The sequence below is a fragment of the Neoarius graeffei genome, chromosome 12 (genome assembly GCF_027579695.1).
Source record: "Neoarius graeffei isolate fNeoGra1 chromosome 12, fNeoGra1.pri, whole genome shotgun sequence".
Taxonomy (NCBI): Eukaryota; Metazoa; Chordata; class Actinopteri; order Siluriformes; family Ariidae; genus Neoarius; species Neoarius graeffei.
Genome location: NC_083580.1, coordinates 58,963,219 through 58,980,865, shown reverse-complemented (window position 1 = coordinate 58,980,865; position 17,647 = coordinate 58,963,219). Strand labels below are relative to the sequence as shown.

Here is a 17,647-nt window from a genome sequence, read left to right as displayed (position 1 = left end):
ATTCGGCAACGACTTGATAGCAAGGTCCTTTACCCAGCCACATACAAAAAAGTTGTAAGCCTCCATACTCTTCCACGCTTTTATCTGTTCTGTGGTACAGAAGGACGTCTGCAACACCAGATAGTTCGAGATATCGAGGAACTCGACTGAAGGGCAGTTTCTGAGATCGTATGACAAATCCTTCTTTCCCAGACTATAGGGGTCAATTCCATTGCACACAGCAATCTTCTGAATATATCTAAAGCGAGCAGTGGCTTCTAGATTACGAGCGTACTCTGATAAGTTATCGCTAGTCGTTTGCACTACGGCAGCCGTTTAGACCACCAGCTATTTCACTTCCGGTAAAACCACTAAGAAGTCACATGACTGAAATCCAGCAATATAATTGGTTTCGGTCCATTAGTTTCAAATTTTTGCCATCTGACGACTAGCAAAGAGCAAACAAAGCTCTTTTTTCCTCAGTAGGACTAAATTGCCTCTCTTGCATAAATACTTTAAATATGCTATTTAATGTTCATTATTATTAGCTAAAAACGATTTTAACTCACACTAGAAAATACTAGCTAAAATCAGTTAAAAACTTTGACATGGATACACATAAAATGCCTAACATTTGGTGGCGTTGCAGAAAAATGCAACACAAATAATCCTAAACAGATTAGTTATATTTGCATTTTGAAGTCCTGTCCATTTGACAAAAAAAAAAAAAATTTATAGCACAAACAGTGAGCGGCCATAATGCCCTGTCGAGAATCTGTAAAGCGGTTGAGGTCACTCATATGTATCCAAGGTCATAACAATGTACTGGATCTGACAAATATTGATCTTTTGTCCATTATTCCCTTACAGGAAAGATGAGTCTAAAGAGCCCATAGTGGAAGTGAGGACTGAGGAAGAGCGCACCCCCAACCATGAGGGAGGAATCCCCACTGAACCCAATGAGACCACCCCACTTACCGACCCTGAGTGAGTCTCTCTGACACATATGTGCGCAAGCATGCACACACACACACACACAGCTATACACGGAAGTCATAAGCCATGCACAGGAAGCAAGGGAAAGGACTCGGGTGGAGTTAATGGTGGTCTGGGTCACTAAACCTTGGCATTCATTAAGGCTTATTTTAAAAGAAGTGGCTTCATGAGAATAGGCAGCTAAAGACATCAGTGTCAGAATAGTGAACATGGGGAATGCTTTGAATAGAAGCTAATACATTAACTGCTGGAGAGCTATTTGTGCAGCATGGTCAGTGAATGACAAGGAGCCATACTCAGAATGCTGCACATGATTCAGACATTGAGAGGTCTTGCTGTTAGTGTGATTAGTCTCCTTGCTTCCAGAGAAGGAACACTCCGAAGTCTGTTGTTTGCTACCGGTCATGTAGTGTTTATCACAGATGCGCCATGGCGTGCTTTAATTACACTGTATTTTATCTGTGCATTTTTATAGACATGTAACTTGACAAGGTGCAAGAATGGAGTGGGGTTTTGTTTGTTTGTTTTTTACTTTTAAATTGCATGTTGCAATCACTTGGACAGTGGGCGATACGACGATGCCATATTGATATCATGGTAAATTACATCACTTATCAAATTACACACATTTCTTTTCTGAAGTGGTGTGTCAGAATGAAAATATTTGGCAATTTGGGCCTCATTTATCTTTTATCTTCGAGTAAAGCTGTAAATGTTTTCATTGAGCCAGACAAAGATAGAAAGTTCCACCAACATGCATGTGTTGATGATGCCAATCACCTGTAAATTACCAAGCATATCGAAAGCACAGCTGATTTACATTTAGTTACACCAACAAAACCCTGCACAAGAAAAGCTCAAAGAGAGCTATAAATGATGAAAGTGTGCATCCTAAGAGCAGTGGTAATGCAGCTCAGCATTGGTAACATGTTGACTATCACTCTGGCACACTAGCGCATCTTCTTGTGACATGGTGCTATTACTTTCATCCTAATTGAACAGGTAGCTTCTCTTCACACATGTAAAACTTCCAGTGTTGAAAAGTTGACACTTAGAAAAGTTACCATGTAATGTGTTGGGGAAGCAGTGTCATGAACAAAGTGTTAGCTAGCTAATAAAGCAGCAGCATCACTAGCAAAGTATTAGCTAGCTAGAAAAACAGTAGTATCAGTAGCAAAGTATTAGCTTGCTAATTTAACGAGCCATCTTTTCCAGTAATTTTTTTTAATAACATCTCGTTGCCGTTGTCGTGTGGATTAGTGATTTAGGAAGCAAGAAATATGACTCTACTGGGTGGTAACGAGAACATTTTAGCAGTTTTTCCATTCGTAGCCGTTCCATGTCAACTAATATTAGCTAAATGTTTTCAGTAAGATATTGACTTCATTCACATTGTAAATACATTAAAGGGCATATCACGGGTAAATTCAGGAGCAAGATCAATGCAATTCTCCGATTTTATATTAAACTTTGGTCAAATATCTGTCACATTCTGCATTCTCTGCAATTTTTTTTTTACCTTGCGCAATACCGGAAAAATTCAGTTGAAATCAAGCCATTTGAGGCAAATTGGTCCGCCTCTGAAAAAACTTTGCATTTGGATTTCCCGGGAAACATTGATTTTCGTGGCGTCATCTGCGGGACGCCTCCCTCTGAATCCTACGTCAGCGCTGGTTTGTTTATGAGAAAATGACCTGGTGGTTTTCTGCAAATTTCTTCGACGTTATTGCGTAATTATTAAAATGGTGAACAGATGTATCGTAGGAGGGTGTAGCAACATCACTCATGATGGGATTAGTACTCATCGTTTTCCAAAAGACCGGACAATAAGAGAGAAATGGGAGCGCTTGGTCTACACAGGCTGTGCACTGAAACCATGCAAAGCTCGCGCAGCCTGCTGGCGCTTCCGCGGGTAACGTCACGAATCTGGCTCCAGACTCCCTTGGGATTTTTCCAGACGCGTTTTGTTATTTATTTATTTTTTTTCTGCTGTAGACAGATGGCCTTGTGCAAAATTACCCTTCTGGATGAGTGTGTAAAGGGACATACTTTCATATAAAAAAAAAAACAAAATTGGTCCAGAATATGCCCTTTAAACCACATGTGAATTGTAGCTTAATGCATTAACCTCTGACCCTATCGCCTATATTCAGGATTTTCCAAAACAATTTTGAGTAATGCTGCCACACTGACTTTCAGAAGATAGTTCAGGGTTGAAGCGAGCATTTATGTCTTCAATACAGTGGCCGAGAGAGGTCATAACACTTCTCAATTACAACAACACTCGCAAATGTAGAAAACACATACAGTGGTGCTTGAAAGTTTGTGAACCCTTTAGAATTTTCTATATTTCTGCATAAATATGACCTAAAACATCAACAGATTTTCACACAAGTCCTAAAAGTAGATAAAGAGAACCCAGTTAAACAAATGAGACAAAAATATTATACTTGGCCACTTACTTATTGAGGAAAATGATCCAATATTACATATCTGTGAGTGGCAAAAGTATGTGAACCTCTAGGATTCGCAGTTTATTTGAAGGTGAAATTAGAGTCAGGTGTTTTCAATCAACGGGATGACAATCAGGTGTGAGTGGGCACCCTGTTTTATTTAAGGAACAGGGATCTATCAAAGTCTGATCTTCACAACACATGGTTGTGGAAGTGTATCATGGCACAAACAAAGGAGATTTCTGAGGACCTCAGAAAAAGCATTATTGATGCTCATCAGGCTGGAAAAGGTGAAAAAAACATCTCTAAAGAGTTTGGACTCCACCAATCCACAGTCAGACAGATTGTGTACAAATGGAGGAAATTCAAGACCATTGTTACCCTCCCCAGGAGTGGTCGACCAACAAAGATCACTCCAAGAGCAAGGCATCTAATAGTCGCCGAGTTCATAAAGGACCCCAGGGTAACTTCTAAGCAACTGAAGGCCTCTCTCACATTGGCTAATGTTAATGTTCATGAGTCCACCATCAGGAGAACACTGAACAACAATGGTGTGCATGGCAGGGTTGCAAGGAGAAAGCCACTGCTCTCCAAAAAGAATATTGCTGCTCGTCTGCAGTTTGCTAAAGATCACGTGAACAATCCAGAAGGCTATTGGAAAAATGTTTTGTGGATGGATGAGACCAAAATAGAACTTTTTGGTTTAAATGAGAATTGTTATGTTTGGAGAAAGGAAAACACTGCATTCCAGCATAAGAACCTTATCCCATCTGTGAAACATGGTGGTGGTAGTATCACGGTTTGGACTTGTTTTGCTGCATCTGGTCCAGGACGGCTTGCCATCGTTGATGGAACAATGAATTCTGAATTATACCAGCGAATTCTCAAGGAAAATGTCAGGACATCTGTCCATGAACTGAATCTCAAAAGAAGGTGGTTCATGCAGCAAGACAACAACCCTAAGCACACAAGTCGTTCTACCAAAGAATGGTTAAAGAAGAATAAAGTTAATGTTTTGGAATGGCCAAGTCAAAGTCCTGACCTTAATCCAATGGAAATGTTGTGGAAGGACCTGAAGCAAGCAGTTCATGTGAGGAAACCCACCAAGATCCCAGAGTTGAAGCTGTTCTGTACGGAGGAATGGGCTAAAATTCCTCCAAGCTGGTGTGCAGGACTGATCAACAGTTACCGCAAACGTTTAGTTGCAGTTATTGCTGCACAAGGGGCTCACACCAGATACTGAAAGCAACGGTTCACATACTTTTGCCACTCACAGATATGCAATATTGGATCATTTTCTTCAATAAATAAATGACCAAGTACAATATTTTTTGTCTCATTTGTTTAACTGGGTTCTCTTTATCTACTTTTAGGACTCGTGTGAAAATCTGATGATGTTTTAGGTCATATTTATGCAGAAATATAGAAAATTCTAAAGGGTTCACAAACTTTCAAGCACCACTGTACATCAATTTGACAATACATAATTGGATCATGAAACATCTTGCAAATTGAGACAATGATTACAAACAGAGAATACAAACAAATATCCAACAGCACACACAGCAATTTGATTTGATAAAGTGTCTACTGCAAATTTAGAAAATGCACGTAAAAATAGCCACAGTACAATGGAAGTATTCACAACACAAAAAAAGGTTTCCTAATGGTGAACTTGCTGCCAGACCCTTCGATGCTTCATGGGCTGAGTAAGTTGAACTTAAGTTTATTGACAATTTAACCCTTAAGATGGCTATATTTGCACATTTTATTCTTGAACAGAGACAATGTTAATGTTATTTATTGTCTTGTTGATACTAGCTAGCTAAGCAATAGCTAAATAATGTTACATTCAACTTACTCAGACCGTGAAGCACTGAAGGGTGGAAACCGGGTCAAATCCTCTCTTTGTGTTGTGAATACTTAGTGTCTTGCAAAAGTATTCATCCCCCTTGGTGTTTGTCCTGTTTTGCTGTATTACAAGATGGAATTAAAATGGATTTTGGGGGGTTATCACCATTTGATTTACACAACATGCCTACCACTTTAAAGGTGAAAATTGGTGTTTTATTGTGACACAAACAATAATTAAGATGAAAAAATAGAAATCTGGAGTGTGCATAGGTATTCACCCCTTTTATATGAAACCCCTAAATAAGAGCTGGTCCAACCAATTCACTTCATAAGTCACATAATTAGTTGACTAAGAGACACCTGTGTGCAATCAAAGTGTCACATGATCTGTCACATGATGTCTGTATAAATCAACCTGTTCTGGAAGGACCCTGACTCTGCAGCACTACTAAGCAAGCAACATGAAAACCAAGGAGCCTCCAAACAGGTCAGAGACAAAGTTGTGGAGAAGTATAGATCAGGGTTGGGTTATAAAAAATATCCCAAACTTTTGAATATCCCACAGAGCACCATTAAATCCATTATAGCGAAATGGAAAGAATATGGCACCACTACAAACCTGACAAAAGAAGGCCGTCCACCAAAACTCACAGACCAGGCAAGGAGAGCATTAATCAGAGATGCAACAAAGACACCAAAGATAACACTGAAGGAGCTGCAGAGATCCACAGCGGAGATGGGAGTATCTGTCCATAGGACCACTTTAAGCTGTACACTCCACAGAGTGGGGCTTTATGGAAGAGTGGCCAGAAAAAAAAGCCATTGTTTAAGAAAACACATTTGGAGTTTGCCAAACAGCATGTGGCAGACTCCCCAAACACATGGAAGAAGATTCTCTGGTCAAACGAGACTCAAATTGATCTTTTTGGCCATCATGGGAAATGCCATGTGTGGCACAAACCCAACACCCTGAGAACACCATTCCTACAGTGAAGCATGGTGATGGTAGCATTATGTTGTGGGGATATTTTTCATCTGCAGGGACAGGAAAGCTGGTCAGGAATGAAGGAAAGATGGATGGCACTAAATACAGGGCAATTCTGGAGGAAAACCTGTTTGAGTCAGCCAGGGGTTTGAAACATCTCTGCTTTTTGCGGATGATGTTGTCCTGTTGGCTTCTTCAAACCAGGACCTTCAGCATGCACTGGGGCGGTTTGCAGTCGAGTGTGAAGCGGCTGGGATGAGAATCAGCACCTCCAAGTCCGAGGCCATGGTTCTCGACCGGAAAAGGGTGGCTTGCCCTCTCCAGGTTGGTGGAGAAGTCCTGCCTCAAATGGAGGAGTTTAAGTATCTCGGGATCTTGTTCACGAGTGAGGGAAGGATGGAGTGTGAGATCAACAGGCGGATCGGTGCAGCCTCCGCAGTGATGCGGTCGCTTTACCGGTCCGTCGTGGTGAAGAAGGAGCTGAGCCAAAAGGCGAAGCTCTCAATTTACCGGTCGATCTACGTTCCGACTCTCACCTATGGTCATGAGCTTTGGGTAATGACAGAAAGAACAAGATCGCGGATACAAGCGGCTGAAATGAGTTTCCTTCGCAGGGTGGCTGGGCGCTCCCTTAGAGATAGGGTGAGAAGCACAGTCACTCGGGAGGAGCTTGGAGTAGAGCCGCTGCTCCTCCACATCGAGAGGAACCAGCTGAGGTGGCTCGGGCATCTTTTTCGGATGCCTCCTGGACGCCTCCCTGGGGAGGTGTTCCAGGCATGTCCCCCTGGGAGGAGGCCCCGGGGAAGACCCAGGACACGCTGGAGGGACTATGTCTCTCGGCTGGCCTGGGAACGCCTCGGTGTTCTTCCCGAGGAGCTGGCCGAGGTGTCTGGGGAAAGGGAAGTTTGGGCTTCCATGCTTAGACTGCTGCCTCTGCGACCCGGTCCCGGATAAGCGGAAGAAGACGAGACGAGACGAGACGGGGTTTGAAACTGGGACGAAGGTTTACGTTCCAGCAGGACAATGACCCTAAACATACTGCTAAAGCTCCACTGGAGTGGTTTAAAGGGAAACATTTAAATGTCTTGGAATGGCCTAATCAAACCCCAGACCTCAATCCAATTGAGAATCTGTGGCATAACTTGAAGATTGCTGTACACCAATGCAACCCATCTAACTTGAAAGAATTGGAGCAGTTTTGTGTTGAGGAATGGGCAAAAATCCCAGTGGCTAGATGCACTAAGCTAATAGAGACATACCCCAAGAGACTTGCAGCTGTAATTGCAGTAAAAGGTGGCTCTACAAAGTATTGACTTTGGCAGGGTGAATACCTATGCACGCTCCAGATTTCTGTTTTTTCATCTTAATTATTGTTTGTATCACAATAAAGCAACAATTTTCACCTTTAAAGTGGTAGGCATGTTGTGTAAATCAAATGGTGCTAACCCCCAAAAAATCCATTTTAATTCCAGCTTATAAAGTGACAAAACAGGACAAACACGAAGGGGGATGAATACTTTTGCAAGACACTGTATATTTGTGTTCTCTAGGTTTGCAATCATTTTCTCAATTTGCAAAACATTTCATGATTCCACTGTGCATTGTCAAGTTGCTGCATTTGCGAGTGTTGTCGTAATTGGGAAGTGTTGGGGCCTCTCTTGGCCACTGTACTTCAAAGCTAGCAATACACATCTCAGCCTTAAAATCTGTAATTCAGTCAAGTGTCTATTCCTGTCATAGTTATTTTGTTAATAGTGCCTCGGTGTCAGTGACACGAGTCAATATTGTAGCTTTGCCCATTTTCCCACCCGGATGATGGCTCGCATGCCGATTTCTTCTCATCTCTCTCTCAGCTTCTACCCTGATTTCGACATGCGCTCCCTATCATAACCCACTCATATTATCTAACTTAAGGCATGAAACAAAGGGTCATGAATCAGATTTCAGGACTGTAGAAACCGCTCTGCCATCACCATTTTATGTGGTTCTGTTGTTTTACTGCTACTTTATTCCAAACCTGAATAACATGGTACATATCGTGTATTGTGACAATGTCTTCAAGTATCATGATATGATTTTTCCACATCTCCTACCCCCTACTTACACTGTAAACATGTATGTGCTTTGGCTTTCCTCCCACTTGGTTTTTTTTCTGACAATATGGCCATCACACTCTCTCTCTCTCACCCTCTCTTTCGTCTCCCCCTGTCCTCTCAGGCATGCTGCTGACACCACTGCCACAGTAGTGGACTTGATCCCTTCTTTAACTACTAACTCAGAGCCAATCACTGACAGTTCCACTAGTGAGAGTACCGCCCTCAACTCCAGCACCACCCCTGCGTCTGACCCCAAAACCGCAGCCCCTCCTCAGTCTTGCACCACCAAATGCAGCTTAACCACTCCTCCCTCCCCGCCTGCTGACGCCCCGCTAGTGGACCTCAGTGATAGTCCCTCCACCCAGGCTCCTTGGCCCTCAGAAACACCCAAATCCACTCCCTCTTCATCCGAACCCAAAAATGCTACAGATGCCATCCAAAATACAGATTCAGCTACAGTCTTGCAGGTAGATGGAGGAGCCCACCACGCGTCAGATGCTGATCTGGCCAATGACTCCAACTCCACCAGCACACCAGCTGTGCCCAGCCAGGACGAGTATGGCTCTTGTTGTGTGTGTGTTTGTTTTTTCTGTCTGTCTGTCTTTGTCCGCACCACTTTTCACCTTCTTTGTTTGTGTTGGATTCTCTTCTCCCTCACTAATCCACACACCCACAATAATTCCACTCAGTCACTCATGTTGCCTCTCCTCATTTCACCAATGTGAGTGCGTGTCAGGAGGAAATGCCACTTTAGGCCTGAAACGTTTGCTGTTTATGAGAGCATCTTGGATGAATGTCCAGATTTTGCCAAATGATGTGTGCCTGAGCCAAAAAAAATGATCAACTAAAAACAAAGTTGATCAGGTGACATCAAAACTTTATATTCCAGCTTGGCTTGATGTACCGGTAATGCTTAATATGAAATAGTAGTTACTCAGTATAATTTTTTTCCCCATGTTCTCCCCAGTTTGGTCCCTTACCCATCACTCTATCATGTAACAAGAGAGGATGAAGGCTAACGTGTTTACTCGGAGACATGTAAAGCCAGCCAACCACATCTTTACCTCCGCCAAGGAGGTTATGTTTTCGGTAGCGTTGGTTTGTTTGTTTGTTGGTTTGTCTGTTAGCAACATTACGGAAAAAGTTATGAACGGATTGCTCTGAAATTTTTTCCAGAGGTGTGACTGGGCACAAGTAACAATCCATTAAATTTTGGCGGTGATCCGGATCACTGTCTGGATCCTGGAATTTTTTAAAGGATTCTTGGCGGAGGTCTGCGCTCTCTGAGTGTTTTTCTAGTTTCGAACTGCTTTTCATGCTTTGTCACAGGTGCTGTCTACCCTCTTCTACATTCATGAGACCCTCAGTTGGCTAGGTGTTGACAGCAGAGAGTATGCCATCCGTCCGACTCAGAGAGCACGGCCAATTTTGCTCCCTTGGCTCCAGACCACAGATGGCTGTGGCATCAGTGGGATTTGAACTTCCGACGATAGGGCATGTTCTGTTTTCACATACTTGGTAGAGATGCAACTGGAAAAGGCAGGATGTTAATATACTTACAGGAACAAAAATGCTGATTTATGGTCCTGCTGTCTGTGCAATAGACCATGACTTTATTTCTCCTAACAGTATGGCAATAATAGGTTAAAATCTGGTTCATTGGTTTATTTAGCATCAGTTTAAATTTTGACCTTGACAAATGTCTATATCCAAAAGCCAACTAACTATCTCTATTTTATCTACATTCACTGGATATGAGCAGTCGTGTGTTCCAATTGGCTACTCTACTACTAGGCTATCAGCTCATATACCATGAGTAGAGAAAAACAAAATGGCAGAGCATGTTGCTGAACCAACCGAGGACGAAATAAAAACTCTACTCGAAAAAAAATACAAAAAAGCATCAAAATATGGTAAGAACGTAGTTTTTTTATTTTTCAAGAATTATCATCGCATTTTTCACAAATTGCTACTGTCATTTCGCTGGTTTGTTTACATTCTAAGCAGAAATTATTTTGTCGGATGTTTTGTATAAAGTTTTTATTTATCGAATTTGCAAAAATAAAAATGCTCTGGTTCTCAAAATCCAATGAATGTGGATAGAATAAAACCATTATTCCACAAAATCGAGTCATACATGCACGACTCGATTTCGTGGAATAATTGTTAAATGTAACAAACCAGACCTTTTTTAAAAAATAGCTTTTGATTAGCCATGTACAGTAGTGAACATGAGACCCATATAGGGTCTTGAAGCCATTATGAATATTGGATAACTCAGACCACTATTTTAATGCCAATCAGGTCATCGTTCCAAAGAAAAGAAAGTCTTTTGGTGATCAACTTTGTTGAAGCAAATTTTATTCCCTTGTAAACTCAGGGATGCCTGTCACTCGGCAAAATCAGGACAAGCATCTTGGATCCTCATATAGCCACCATTATTGTAAGTTTTTACCTACTCTGATGTACAGTGTTCCTAAACAGAGCTGCTCTGCGTCACTTATCTGTGCTACTGGTGAAAATTGGATCATTTGTGGCAGGCCCTCAGCACAAACACCATTATGATAGTGTGAAATTGGTTGCCTTTTTTGAGGGGTGAGGGGTTGTTTTCAGGGACAAACTAATTGATTCCTCTGTTATCTGAGAGAGGTGACTGCAAACAGGACGCTCCTGCCATAAATAAATCGGAGCATTTCTTCTTGTTTAGTTTCCTTCACGCCCATGGCCCTCACAAATGGACGGGCACAGTAAAAAGTCAGTATGAGGACTTAATGTGTCCTGAGTGGAAGTGTGATTGAGGCAATGCTAAAGCTTGATGGAGAAAGAGATTTGTCTTAATGAGTGTGATGGGGAGGTGGGGTACTATCTCTTCTCCCTCAGGTGATTCATTGTCAGCGTGCCCACTATTGCTGCTGTCAGGCTGTGCCCATTGTGTCAGCTTACATAAGCGTGGGGCTTTGTTTTTTTTTGTTTTATGTTTTTTTTTCTTGGCGGAATAAACTAACCAAAGATATCTAGTTGTATCTTTGAAGCAGTCAGTCTGTTATATTCTGGAAATGACCTTGGCTGAGAAAATGCGAAGAACTGTGTATTGAGATGGCGAATACAGTGGTGCTTGAAAGTTTGTGAACCCTTCAGAATTTTCTATATTTCTGCATAAATATGACCTAAAACATCATCAGATTTTCACACAAGTCCTAAAAGTAGATAAAGAGAACCCAGTTAAACAAATGAGGCAAAAATATTATACTTGGTCATTTATTTATTGAGGAAAATGATTACATATCCAATATTACATATCTGTGAGTGGCAAAAGTACGTGAACCTTTGCTTTCAGTATCTGGTGTGACCCCCTTGTGCAGCAATAACTGCAACTAAACATTTCCGGTAACTGTTGATCGGTCCTGCACACCAGCTTGGAGGAATTTTAACCCATTCCTCTGTACAGAACAGCTTCAACTCTGGGATGTTGGTGGGTTTCCTCACATGAACTGCTCGCTTCAGGTCCTTCCACAACATTTCGATTGGATTAAGGTCAGGACTGGGGCAGCACAGTGGTGTAGTGGTTAGCGCTGTCACCTCACAGCAAGAAGGTCCGGGTTCGAGCCCCGTGGCCGACAAGTTTGCATGAGTTTCTGTGCGGAGTTTGCATGTTCTCCCCGTGTCCGCATGGGTTTCCTTTGGGTTCTCCGGTTTCCCCCACAGTCCAAAGACGTGCAGGTTAGGTTAACTGGTGACTCTAAATTGACCGTAGGTGTGAATGTGAGTGTGAATGGTTGTCTGTGTCAGCCCTGTGATGACCTGGCGACTTGTCCAGGGTGTACCTCGCCTTTCGCCTGTAGTCAGCTGGGATAGGCTCCAGCTTGCCTGCAACCCTGTAGAACAGGATAAAGTGGCTACAGATAATGAGATGAGAAGGTCAGGACTTTGACTTGGCCATTCCAAAACATTTAACTTTATTTTTCTTTAACCATTCTTTGGTAGAACAACTTGTGTGCTTAGGGTCGTTGTCTTGCTGCATGACCCACCTTCTCTTGAGATTCAGTTCATAGACAGATGTCCTGACATTTTCCTTTCGAATTCGCTGATATAATTCAGAATTCATTGTTCCATCAATGATGGCAAGCCATCCTGGCCCAGATGCAGCAAAACAGGCCCAAACCATGATACTACCACCACCATGTTTCACAGATGGGATAAGGTTCTTGTGCTGGAATGCAGTGTTTTTCCTTTCTCCAAACGTAACGCTTCTCATTTAAACCAAAAAGTTCTATTTTGGTCTCATCCGTCCACAAAATATTTTTCCAATAGCCTTCTGGCTTGTCCACATGATCTTTAGCAAACTGCAGATGAGCAGCAGTGTTCTTTTTGGAGAGCAATGGCTTTCTTCTTGCAACCCTGCCATGCACACCATCGTTGTTCAGTGTTCTCCTGATGGTGGACTCATGAACATTAGCCAATGTGAGAGAGGCCTTCAGTTGCTTAGAAGTTACCCTGGTGTCCTTTGTGACCTCTCTGACTATTGCACACCTTGCTCTTGGACTGATCTTTGTTGGTTGACCACTCCTGGGGAGGGTAACAATGGTCTTGAATTGCCTCCATTTGTACACAATCTGTCTGACTGTGGATTGGTAGAGTCCAAACTCTTTAGAGACGGTTTTGTAACCTTTTCCAGTCTGATGAGCATCAACAATGCTTTTTCTGAGGTCCTCAGAAATCTCCTTTGTTCATGCCATGATACACTTCCACAAACATGTGTTGTGAAGATCAGACTTTGATAGATCCCTGTTCTTTAAATAAAACAGGGTGCCCACTCACACCTGATTGTCATCCCATTAATTGAAAACACCTGACTCTAATTTCACCTTCAAATTAACTGCTAATCCTAGAGGATCACATACTTTTGCCACTCACAGATATGTAATATTGGATCATTTTCCTCAATAAATAAATGACCAAGTATAATATTTTTGTCTCATTTGTTTAACTGGGTTCTCTTTATCTACTTTTAGGACTTGTGTGAAAATCTGTTGATGTTTTAGGTCATATTTTTGGAGAAATAGAGAAAATTCTAAAGGGTTCACAATCTTTCAAGCACCACTGTACATCTCTAGGTTAAGTGTATTTATGTGAAGCCATTAATGTGCATACCACACACATGGAACTAGAGGACTATTTTAGTCACCAAATTATACTTTTGAAACACGAAGGAAGCAGGCTGCTAAGAGTCCCCACAAAGGATTATGAAGTTCTTAAATATTTCACACAGACTTCAAAAGAACTGTCTCATCTTTATGTGGAACACTTTGCTTTCTCTGACACTCAAAGTGCATCCCCGGTTAGTGTACATCTCCCACCTCTTCCCCCTCCCTCTTAGCCCAGCTCAGTCATCTGATCCCAGAAGGGACACTATCAAGAGACTCCCCTGTATTAGGGCTTTACCACCTGCCTTTGACGACAGATGGAATTAAACCTACCTCAGCTCTGAGTCACAGGCAGCAAAACCTGGATCAGTTTAATAGAACAAATGGAGCCCCGATGAGAATTCAGCGATTCTTTGATTTTGAGGTCTTTTGATCCTACCTTATTGAGGAGGTGAGCTTGAATTATGGAGTCAAACGATGAATGCAGGTGGAATGAATTGATAGAATGACAGTCACGCTATGTCCAAATCCTATCTCTGAACTTAGAGCTTTGATCTAATTTTCACCAGGCCATTTCATTGTGCCTCTGGATTGTGACTAGATTTTGCAGCACAGTGATTGCCTCACAGCTCCAGAGTCCAAGGTTCAATCCTGAGCTTGGGTTGCTGTCTGAGCGGAGTTCTGCATGTTCTCCCCGCATCTGTGTGGATTTCCTCTGGCTGGCAGGTCAACTGGCTACTTGAAATCACCCTATGTTTGAACGTGTGTAGGTGGTCACCTGGGATTGGCATCCCATCCACGGTGGATCCATACCTTGCACCTAGTGTTTTCGGGATTCACCACAACACTGACCAGGATTGTTTCTTGAGATTTTAACCAACACCTGTGTTTAAACTTGACCAACTTGTTCTGATTGTTAGCTTTTTTTTTTTTTATGACATCGCTGCATCAAAAGTCCTGATCTCACTAGATGTTTTAAGAGACAGCATCAGCATTCACAAAGTACGTACATCAACTACTGGGAGTGGTTTTTGGTGTCTAATGTGGCTTGGTGTGACAGATGCATTCACTAACATGGCTAAATGTATCTCAGACCTCTTCAGTTGTTCTGATTGATGGGATTTAGATCTATTGCAAATAGGCTTTCATGTTCAGTACCAGCCAAAAGTTTGGACACATACTCATTCATAGGTTTTTCTGTATTGTGACTATTTTCTACATTGTAGAACAATACTGAAGACATCACAACTATGAAATAACTTATGTGGTAAACAAAAAAGCATTAAAAAAAGTAAAATATGTTTGATATTTTAGATTCTTCAAAGTCGCCAGCGTTTACCTTGATGACGCTTTACACACTATTGGCATTAGCTTCACCAGCTTCATGAGGTAATCACCTGGAATGCTTTTCAGTGAACAGGCGTGCCTCGTCAAAAGTTAATTAGTGCAATTTTTTACTTTCTTAATGTATTTGAGATCAAACAATAAATAGTAAATAATAAAAATACAGTAAATAGCCCTATTCCACAACTGTAGTAATCCATATTACAACCCCGATTCCAAAAAAGTTGGGACAAAGTACAAATTGTAAATAAAAACGGAACACAATGATGTGGAAGTTTCAAAATTCCATATTTTATTCAGAATAGAACATAGATGACATATCAAATGTTTAAACTGAGAAAATGTATCATTTAAAGAGAAAAATTAGGTGATTTTAAATTTCATGACAACAACACATCTCAAAAAAGTTGGGACAAGGCCATGTTTACCACTGTGAGACATCCCCTTTTCTCTTTACAACAGTCTGTAAACATCTGGGGACTGAGGAGACAAGTTGCTCAAGTTTAGGGATAGGAATGTTAACCCATTCTTGTCTAATGTAGGATTCTAGTTGCTCAACTGTTTTAGGTCTTTTTTGTCGTATCTTCCGTTTTATGATGCGCCAAATGTTTTCTATGGGTGAAAGATCTGGACTGCAGGCTGGCCAGTTCAGTACCCGGACCCTTCTTCTACACAGCCATGATGCTGTAATTGATGCAGTATGTGGTTTGGCATTGTCATGTTGGAAAATGCAAGGTCTTCCCTGAAAGAGACGTCGTCTGGATGGGAGCATATGTTGCTCTAGAACCTGGATATACCTTTCAGCATTGATGGTGTCTTTCCAGATGTGTAAGCTGCCCATGCCACATGCACTAATGCAACCCCATACCATCAGAGATGCAGGCTTCTGAACTGAGCGCCGATAACAACTTGGGTCGTCCTTCTCCTCTTGAGTCCGAATGACACGGCGTCCCTGATTTCCAAAAAGAACTTCAAATTTTGATTCGTCTGACCACAGAACAGTTTTCCACTTTGCCACAGTCCATTTTAAATGAGCCTTGGCCCAGAGAAGACATCTGCGCTTCTGGATCGTGTTTAGATATGGCTTCTTCTTTGAACTATAGAGTTTTAGCTGGCAACAGTGGATGGCACGGTGAATTGTGTTCACAGATAATGTTCTCTGGAAATATTCCTGAGCCCATTTTGTGATTTCCAATACAGCAGCATGCCTGTATGTGATGCAGTGCCGTCTAAGGGCCCGAAGATCACGGGCACCCAGTATGGTTTTCCGGCCTTGACCCTTACGCACAGAGATTCTTCCAGATTCTCTGAATCTTTTGATGATATTATGCACTGTAGATGATATGTTCAAACTCTTTGCAATTTTACACTGTCGAACTCCTTTCTAATATTGCTCCACTATTTGTCGGCGCAGAATTAGGGGATTGGTGATCCTCTTCCCATTTTTACTTCTGAGAGCCGCTGCCACTCCAAGATGCTCTTTTTATACCCAGTCATGTTAATGACCTATTGCCAGTTGACCTAATGAGTTGCCATTTGGTCCTCCAGCTGTTCCTTTTTTGTACCTTTAACTTTTCCAGCCTCTTATTGCCCCTGTCCCAACTTTTTTGAGATGTGTTGCTGTCATGAAATTTCAAATGAGCCAATATTTGGCATGAAATTTCAAAACGTCTCACTTTCGACATTTCATATGTTGTCTATGTTCTATTGTGAATACAATATCAGTTTTTGAGACTTGTAAATTATTGCATTCTGTTTTTATTTACAATTTGTACTTTATTCCAACTTTTTTGGAATCAGGGTTGTATGTCAAGTACCACTCAACTAAGTCAAGAGAAAGAACATCCACCATTACTTTAAGACATGAGTCTTTTAAAATTCATAAAAATAAAGAAAAAACATTGAATTAGCAGGTGTTTCCAAACTTTTGACTGGTCCTGTAGATAATCTCTATCTGGATGTACTCCTGATGATCAGGATGTAAATGGTCACTTTGAGTCAACGATTCTTTTCAAAAATCAGATTAAATGATCAGCACTTGTACTTATAAACAAGTAATGCAAGTAATGCCTGTCTCACCCAAAATCTATTCTCTATATACAGTATTGTGCAAAAGTCCTAGGCATATGTAAAGAAATGCTGTAGACCAAAAATGGCTTAAAAATAATGCAATGAAATGTTTCAACATTACAAAAATACTGTAAACAGCAGTAAGCCATAATAAATGAAACAAAGTCAATATTTGGTGTGAGACGACCCTTTGCTTGAAAAAGATAGTAGTCTCAGGTACAATGAGTGCAGTTTTATAAGGAAATGAGCTGTAGGTTTTACTGAGTATCTTGCAGAACCAGCCACAGTTCTTCTGGACACTTTGACCGTCACACTCGCTTCTTAATTTTGCAGCAAAACCCAGCAGCCTTCATTATGTTTTGTTTTTTAATCTGAAAAGTGGTCTCTTATGTAATATGCTGCTCAGGTACAAACTGTTTTTTAAAATAACGTAATTTTGTGCTGGAAAACGAACGTTTGGAACTCGAAAATGTTTTTGTACTGACTCGATAATGTAGAAGTCATAAAATGGAAATCTCTAACAAATTTTGTTTGAAAAAAATAGGGTGCCTAAGACTTTTGCACAGTATTGTGCGTATATATAATGACAGACTTTTCTTTTCACCGCTTGGCTCTTGTTCATTTTTATTGGGAAAAAAAGCACAGTGTAAGGTTTTTTTTTTCTGTTCAAGCAAGTTCTCTGATTTAAATTGAGTGCCAAGAATAGCATTTTTAAAAACATAAGCT

General features: G+C 41.3%; 1 protein-coding gene across 3 annotated transcripts in view; it reads left to right on the top strand.

The window, feature by feature from the left end:
- Positions 1-17,647, top strand: part of ncam1a (neural cell adhesion molecule 1a) — a 780,402-nt gene that overhangs the window by 752,623 nt on the left and 10,132 nt on the right. For all 3 annotated transcript variants that reach the window (XM_060936138.1, XM_060936137.1, XM_060936141.1), the window contains one exon: positions 850-966. In XM_060936138.1, the coding sequence (XP_060792121.1) occupies positions 850-966 (117 nt within the window). The remainder of the gene's footprint in view (positions 1-849; positions 967-17,647) is intronic.